The sequence below is a fragment of the Oryzias melastigma genome, linkage group LG6, assembly GCF_002922805.2.
Source record: "Oryzias melastigma strain HK-1 linkage group LG6, ASM292280v2, whole genome shotgun sequence".
NCBI classification, from domain to species: Eukaryota; Metazoa; Chordata; class Actinopteri; order Beloniformes; family Adrianichthyidae; genus Oryzias; species Oryzias melastigma.
In genome coordinates this window covers 2,910,969-2,918,896 of record NC_050517.1, presented here as the reverse complement: position 1 = coordinate 2,918,896, position 7,928 = coordinate 2,910,969, and the positions used below count along the sequence as shown (strand labels likewise).

Here is a 7,928-nt window from a genome sequence, read left to right as displayed (position 1 = left end):
AAATTGAGTCCCATGACCAAGAGTGACTGCGCCGCTCAGCACTGCATAGCAGGCACCACAAGAGATCACATAGCTCATCAAAAGTTGAGCATATCTGCAAAATTTTTTATCCACTGCCCCTCTGTAATCACCAACCACAATTTCCAAAATCCCTTCATCCATAGCCGCTCCCACATAGCTCACCGCTCCATGGCCTGAATGAGACGGCGACATCTCCTTTGATGGATGATGATGAGCGCTAGTGCTGTGACTGAATTTTAAATGTTGTAAATCAAAGTATTATTCATTTTTGTGGCTTTGAATAACTTATCCCATGAGTTGGTTTGTGTTTGCAGAATTATGATTTATTGGAAACAGTGTAATTGTGGTTTTTGACATTTCTAGAGTTTTGATAAAGTTTTGAACATATGAGTAATGGAAAATCAGCTAGTGTATTATGTGTTTGCTTCATTTTAGATTTTTTTTTAAACGAGAACATCAAAAATGTTGTATAATTGCAGAATTAGAGAAGTTTAAAAATTGATAAATCAATAAAGCAATCCGTTTTCCTCTTTTCATTTTTAGTTTTAATTTAAAAATCAAATGAAATGCTGGTATTCCAGTTTTTTTTTTTTTCTCTAGAATGTTGAGTTTCACACGGGAACGCAGGAGAAGCTCCACGAGCCCACAGTCCTCCATGGGGAGGCAGAACTAGTTTTAGGGGCATAAGAATACTTTCACAGGTGAGCAGTGGAGGTCACAGGAGCGTAAGAATACTCCCACAAACGTGGAGAAGAGGTTTCACGAGAATGGAACAGAGGTTTCACAAACGAGCAGAAGAGGTTTCACGAGAGTGGAGAAGAGGTTTCTCAAACGAGGAGATGAGGTTTCACGAGAGTGGAGAAGAGGTTTCATGAGAGTGGAGAAGAGGTTTTACGAGAGTGGAGAAGAGGTTTCACGAGCGTGGAGAAGAGGTTTCACGAGCGTGGAGAAGAGGTCTCACAAACGAGGAGATGAGGTTTCACGAGAAGGAGAAGAGGCTTCACGAGAGTGGAGAAGAGGTTTCACGAGAGTGGAGAAGAGGTTTCACAAACGAGGAGAAGAGGTTTCACAAGCACACAGGAGTAGAAGAGTGGGTGTGGAGAGTGTCCTGTACCTATGGAACGCTTCTTGCTTGAGTGGAGTATGTGTATTGTGTGTGTGGAGTTATATATACTGCTCACAAAAATTAAAGGATCACTTTAAAGAAACACATTAGATACATCAGATCTCAATATGAAGTTGGATATCTATACAAATAAGGACAGGACAGTGTCTTAGGAACTAAAGGATGCCAAGTCTTTCAATGGAAATAAAAGTTTTCAGCCTACAGAGGCTCAATTGTGTAAACACCATAAAATCAGAGTGAAATGAAGATGTGGCAGGCTAGTCCATTTCTTCCAAAACTTAATTTCTGCAACTCAAAATGCTTTTCAGTACCTTGTGTGGCCCCCACCAGCTTGTATGCATGCTTGACAACGTGGCGGCATGCTCCTAATGAGACGACGGATGGTGTCTTGTGGCATTTCCTCCACAGACCATCACTGACCCACCACCAAACCTGTCATGTTGAACCACGTTGCAGGCAGCATAACGTTCTCTTCGTCTTCTCCAGACTCTTTCACGTCTATCAAAGGTGCTCAGGGTGAACCTGCTCTAGTCTGTGAAAAGTACAGGGCGCCAGTGGTGGACTTGTCAATTCTGGTGTTCTTGAGCAAATGCCAGTGGAGCTCCACGGTGCTGGGCAGTGAGCACAGGGCCCACTACAGGACGTGGGGCCCTCAGGCCAACTTCATGAAGTCTGGTCCTGATTGTTTGGGTAGAGACATTCACACCAGTGGCCCTCTGGAGGTCATTCTGTAGGGCACGAACAGTGCTCAGCCTGTTCCGCCTTGCACAAAGGAGCAGGTATCGGTCCTGCTGAGGGGTTGAGGACCTTCTACGGCCCTGTCCAGCTCTCCCAGAATAACCACCAGTCTCCTGAAATCTCCTCCATGTTCTGGAGATTGTGCTGGGAGACACATTAAACCTTCTTGCTGCAGCACGTGTGGATGTGCCATCCTGGAGAAGTTGGACAACCTGTGCAACTTCTGTAGGGTTAAGGAATCTCCTCATACTGCCAGTAGAGATAATTATCAAGCCAAAATCAGCACGAGTGGAAAACCAGCCAAAAAGATCAAGAGGGAGAAACTTGAAATGATCTCCACATGTAACACCAGTCCTGTTTGGAGGGTTTTCTAATTGTTGCCACTGAAGTGCACCTGTTGTTAATTCCATGAACACCAATACAGCTGAAATTGATTAACGAGGCCCTCAGCTGGTTAACCAACCAGAAAATTATCAGACAAGTTTAATTCAATTCATGCCAGGCCCAATAAAAAAAGTGTTCCTTTAATTTTTGTGAGCAGTGTATATGCTTGTGGCGGACTTAGGGCAGGAAACGCCATACTAGTGTTTCATTTGTCTGTGCATACACATAAGTTCCCTGAGTAAACTGAGGACCACTGTGAGCAGAGATGACTGGAGTGTGACCTTGAAAAAATCTTCAATTTGGAAGTGTGAGTGCGTTTTGTTAGTAAATCAATCCAATCTTACCACTGTTTCAGGAAAAAGTCTGCAAAGTTTATCAAGCAGCTCTCTGCGCTGGAGATGACGTTTGCTCTCATGGTTGTCCAGACGAGCGTTGCCCAGCTCCTCCATCACCTGAGTCAGCTCGTGGTTCACCTCCACGCTTCGCTGGGCGGCCCACTCAAGTTCTGCACTCAACTTCTCTTCCTCCTGACAGCAATCTTCCAGGGAGGATCTGATACATCGTACACTAACGAGTCAGACTTCACGTGTTCACAAATACGTTCATCACTTTGCAACAAAACATACGTGCAGCTCTTGATGTACTCTTTGAGCTTCTCTGATCTGCTTGTCATATCTTCCAGGTGAGTCAGGCTGTTCCTGATGGCAATCTGCAGAACGTTTCTAGCATCTGTCAACGTTGAGCCTGAATTTTGTGGTATAAAGCAGAAATGTGCAGTACAGTACCTCCATCTCCTTCTTCCTGCGCTGATCAAAGGCCATCTTTTCACTGTTTGCTTTCACCTCCCACTGCAGCTTCTCTGCCTGCTGGCTTAAGACGGCCCCCTGCTTATGGGCCAACTGCGTCAGGTCCTTGTACAGCTTCATCTGCAAAATGATTTGTGCTGAATTGTATTTTAAAAGAAAACTCGGTTCTAACCTCCGTTAACAGTAATGTTGCATCACCTGATCTTCATCCAGCTCGATATCTCTCCTCTTTGAAGCTCTTTGCTTGATCTGCTTCTCATAGCTCTTCCAGGCCTTTGCAAGTTCAGCGATTTCAAGTCCATCTTCTTTTAGCTGCAGCTGTTTTTGAGTCAAGCACTTTCTCTTTTCCTTCACAGCATTGCGCGTCTCCTCAATCTTCTTCATGTGATGAGATGTCTTCACTTTGGCCTTGACGTACTGAGACCGAGACTGGGACAGTGCATGTTCCTGATCACTGAGCAACAGATTGATGATCGGGTCATCCTGGTTGATCACAGACTGTGGGATATGTGTTGTATATGGCTGTGAATTAAAATAAGTACATTTAAAAAACCCTACCGGATCTCCTTCTCGGTGTGCTGTTGCTCTCTAGTGAGGTGACCATGCTCTTTCTTTTGGGCTTTCACCATCTGCTCCCAGTCCACCAGTTCACTCTTCTTATCTGCTACAGCGTTCTGCCGTTCTCTCAGTGCATCACTAATGGTATGGATAGCCTTCTCATTATAGTAAAGCTCAGCCAGGCTGAGCTGTAAGCAGTCTTCATGAAGATGGTCCAACAGACCCTGGTATTTCTGAGCCTGTAACAAGGATTGGGCAAAAGGTCAGCAGAGTCAGTCTAACTCAAGGACAAGTGTGTGTTGTTGTCTGATGATTGGTTTGTGGCTTTCTATACATGATTTAACGGATGTTGTTCAGTCCAGCGTTGTCAGGTCATCTGCTTTTTATTTCCTCCTCTGTTGACAGTTTTATAATATTTTTCATTTATTAAATAAAGTATTTAGGATCAGTTACAAAGGCCAATTCATTGAATTTTGATCCCTAAACTAAACCTGACCGTGTGTAGAAACAGTACAACTGATATTAAATTGTGCCCACAGGTAATGTCCAACATCCCAACCTAAGACACACTCAAAAAATGCTGTGCTTACTGTTTTTAACAGGTTCTTGTTGCATTTTTCTTATGATGCAGGTAAGATATGAAGAAAATGTAAGTTAAATTGCATTTCTGAGTATTTTTATTCAAATTGTGGTAAATCAGGAACAGATATAAATATATTGTTTGAAAAAGCTCTCAGTTTTGACATAAAAACTGTAATGGGTGGACCTTGAGCTTCCTGCCCTGCTCGATTTTGATGCATCCACTTGCAGACTAATAGATCCATGAACGTCTTTGTTTTCTTTGTCTTAGCTGGAATCTGGATCAGAACTGTATGGCTGGATAGAAATGATATTGCTGCCATTTTGTTGCCCTGCTAATGTTAGGTTGTGGGTGTGAGGGGTTGTCAGCTAGCAGGAGAATGTGTAAACAAAGGGATGATGGGAAATGGGGGCAGTCTTACTCCACACCGACAGTCCTGCCCACAACTCAGATTTGAATTTCTAATGAACTTCTGCTGCTCTACAGAAACCATGTCCTAGAAAATGACAGGTTTTTAAATTTTACAAAAAAACAGCATAATCATAATTAATAGTCCACTGGGAACACTTTGAGAATAGATCAAAAAATAATTGCAGTGGGACTTTAAGTAACAGTGTAAGTTATCAAATAAACAGTATCTCAAACAAATTACAGCCAGTCACCACCCGCTCTGTGTGTGGAAGTGTCCTTTGGCGAGGCCTGGTTAGCACCAATGCCTGGCAGCTCTTCAAACATTGGTGCACAAAAATGTCTGATAATGACTGAAGGGAGTGTGAGGTGTAAAGTAACTTGTTTTTGATAGAAGGTGGAAAGGTGCTGCACAGCTACAAACCCATCACCATTTAACCCCAAAACAACAGAGACCGTTTACGAGATCAACATAAATCAGTTGATTCCATTTGAAGCTGCTCTCCTCCACGATGCAATTAACTGTTTTTTTGTTGATTTGGTAAAAATGTCATCACTGTAAAGTGTTGCGCAAGGCTGCTTTAGATTCTGCTGGAATTTCATTAATTGCATCCTAGTATAAAACTGCCACCTAAAGTTTTGCAAACAAACTACAGACCATAACAATGAGTGGGAGCTAAACACTTGCTCTGTACGTATTTACATGCTAAAAAGTAGCTAACGAGTAGAAAAATTGCCAGTGTCTCTGATGAGTTTACAGGATAAGAACAGTAATGTAAATGGTCCCTCACCTCCAATTTTTCTTGTGAAACCTGTTTCTTTTCCACGGTGGCAGATTTCTTCTTGTTGAAGTGAAACTGTGTGTCCTCTTTGGCCTTCAGAAGAGCTGCCTTCTTTGCATTGTACTCTGCAGCACACTCTCTAGATTGGCTGATGCATTCCAACATTTTGGTCCTCTCCTTTGGATCCTTCAGAGCGATGGACTCCACCGTGCCCTGGAGAAAAATGTCTCCTTGGTAGTCTTTGTCCATAAACGTTGATCCTTTCCTGAAGCTACTACACCATGAAATTAATTGTGATATCTGATTTTACATATATTACTTAATTCAAAAATAATTTTTGAATTACAAATGTAGCTGAAAAATACATAATAGTAACATATTAGTAAAAAGAAAACTATAATTAATGAAAAATCTAGAATTACAAACACATTCTTTCCCACAAGTGACTGTGCTCTTATCAATACTTATGTTTTAAGATCAAAGTGCATTATTTAATAAAGTCATTGATTGCAGAGGGACATATTGATAAAAGTCAATTTTACCTGAAACACCAGGCAGTTCTGAACTTTGGTCATGATGCTAATCTTTTCAAGCTCGTTGATGTATTTGGCTAAAGTAACATGAACACCATTGATCTGACACTCTGTGGAGACCCCTGGAAAAAAAAAATGTTAACAATCACAACTTAATTCACAAGATTGAAAATACATTTTCACTTATTCTCTATATGTCCATGTTGTAGCACCTGCCTTGGAGAACCTTGTTTCTTCCTGACCTCCTTATTAACTTTATCAAAATGTGTTTGTTTTTTGTTAATGCTTTTTATAGATAATCTATAGTCTAATTTAACCATCATTTTAAGCAGAAATCCCAAACCTCCCAGCTGGAAATCAGTACTGGTCCATGAGTGACTTGGTACTACGCCACAGAGGCAATAAAGATTCATAACTTCATTATTGAACTCCTTTTTAGTGCTGTGATTGTGTTTACTGTACATATTTTTGCTTTCAGTAAAAGGTACATGTACACTGGGCATGTGAGACGCGTTCCAAGACATTTTTCATTGAAAGTAGTTGATTAGATGAGCATTTCTGAGCCTGGTGTGAAAAAAAGATTTGAAACTGAAATTTTGAGGTTTGAAAACCTAAAAAAAGAACATTTGAGGCTGAAAATAACTACGCATATTTTCGAATTAAAAAAAGTTTTGGACATTTATATATATATTTTTTGACCAAAGACCAATATTTCTGTCAATTTAATTTATTTGGGTTTCAAATAATATTGGCCCCGATTTAACTCCACAGGGGAACACTAAATTGAAAACCTATTTAAGAAAAATGTTCATTTGAAGCACAACGTAAAAGCACATAAACAGAAAAACAGAAAGAATCTTTTCTATTATTATTTTGGGGTTTCTCGTGGCATAAATTCTTATCATCCTATCTCCCACACGTCTTTGTAAAGTTGTAGGGAAGTGTATCACTTTAACACCAACTGGATAATCCTAAAACCCGCAGAGAGAAATCTACAGCGAAGTAAAGAAAGCTGAAGAATCAAACCGACCTGTGATGATGCGACAGAAGACGGTCTCCCGCTCCCGGTCATCGCAGTACCGCACAGCCACCCGCGCGGTGTCGGAGACTGGCCGGCCGACGTTAGCTCCGTGTATCAGGTCCCGCAGGTGTTTCACCCGCAGGGCAGCCGCCCGCTCTCCGATGGCGAAGCTCAAAGCATCCATCACATTGGACTTACCTAGAAGGGATTCGGGTGTTTTGAATAAAAGTCTAAAATAAATTTAAAAAGATGCTACGTCATAACCATTTATGACAATGAGCTACACAAGTTAGCTAATGCTAATAAGCACTCTGACTCATTTGATTATGTAAATGAAATGATAATAATTCATGCCTTTGCAGGCCACTAATATGTTTTTGTGATAACTGCAAGTTACTTTTCAATGCTTAAAAATATAGATTGTTCATTTTTTTGTAAGCTAGCAGCAGCTAACCAGTAAACTAGCAGAGCAAACTAGCTTGCTAAAGTTCACCTACCTGAGCCATTTGTTCCAATAATGCAGCTAAACTTCATAAAAGGACCGATAACCTGTTTCCCACGCCAAGACTTAAAGTTTTCAACGTCGATTTGCTTCAGATAACCCATCTTTGGGGTGGAGAACAGAGGAACATGGAGTACAGTCCTGCTAGCTGTTGGAGTCCGATGACGAACGATCTTCAATGAAGTCCAGAGGCGGGAAACGACGACAGACGATTCTTCCTGCCTTACTTGTTTTCTGCACAATAAATAAAATAACTTACTACTTTAACAAATAACTTTAAGTTAGTTAGTTAGTTAGTTAGTTAGTTAGTTAGTTAGTTAGTTAGTTAGTTAGTTAGTTAGTTAGTTAGTTAGTTAGTTAGTTAGTTAGAGTTTTTCTCAAAGGTTTTGGTGCGTTTCTCACAGCAGAATTAAACTTCTCAACAGTTAGTGTAACAAAAGTAGTAGCACATCATTTTCTAAAAATGTGC

The 7,928-nt window shown here is 40.9% G+C and overlaps 1 protein-coding gene across 1 annotated transcript in view; it reads right to left on the bottom strand.

Annotated features, from left to right (window-relative positions):
* The window catches only part of smc1b (structural maintenance of chromosomes 1B), a 32,387-nt gene extending 24,686 nt beyond the window's left edge, over nucleotides 1-7,701 (bottom strand). Inside the window, exons 1-9 of the mRNA XM_024281960.2 lie at nucleotides 7,455-7,701; nucleotides 6,967-7,155; nucleotides 5,946-6,058; nucleotides 5,413-5,616; nucleotides 3,634-3,872; nucleotides 3,274-3,529; nucleotides 3,055-3,195; nucleotides 2,896-2,978; nucleotides 2,614-2,821 (exon numbers count right to left, since the gene is read on the bottom strand). Of these exons, the coding sequence (XP_024137728.1) occupies nucleotides 2,614-2,821; nucleotides 2,896-2,978; nucleotides 3,055-3,195; nucleotides 3,274-3,529; nucleotides 3,634-3,872; nucleotides 5,413-5,616; nucleotides 5,946-6,058; nucleotides 6,967-7,155; nucleotides 7,455-7,563 (1,542 nt within the window). The 5' untranslated portion in view covers nucleotides 7,564-7,701. The remainder of the gene's footprint in view (nucleotides 1-2,613; nucleotides 2,822-2,895; nucleotides 2,979-3,054; nucleotides 3,196-3,273; nucleotides 3,530-3,633; nucleotides 3,873-5,412; nucleotides 5,617-5,945; nucleotides 6,059-6,966; nucleotides 7,156-7,454) is intronic.
* Nucleotides 7,702-7,928: the final 227 nt, after the last annotated feature.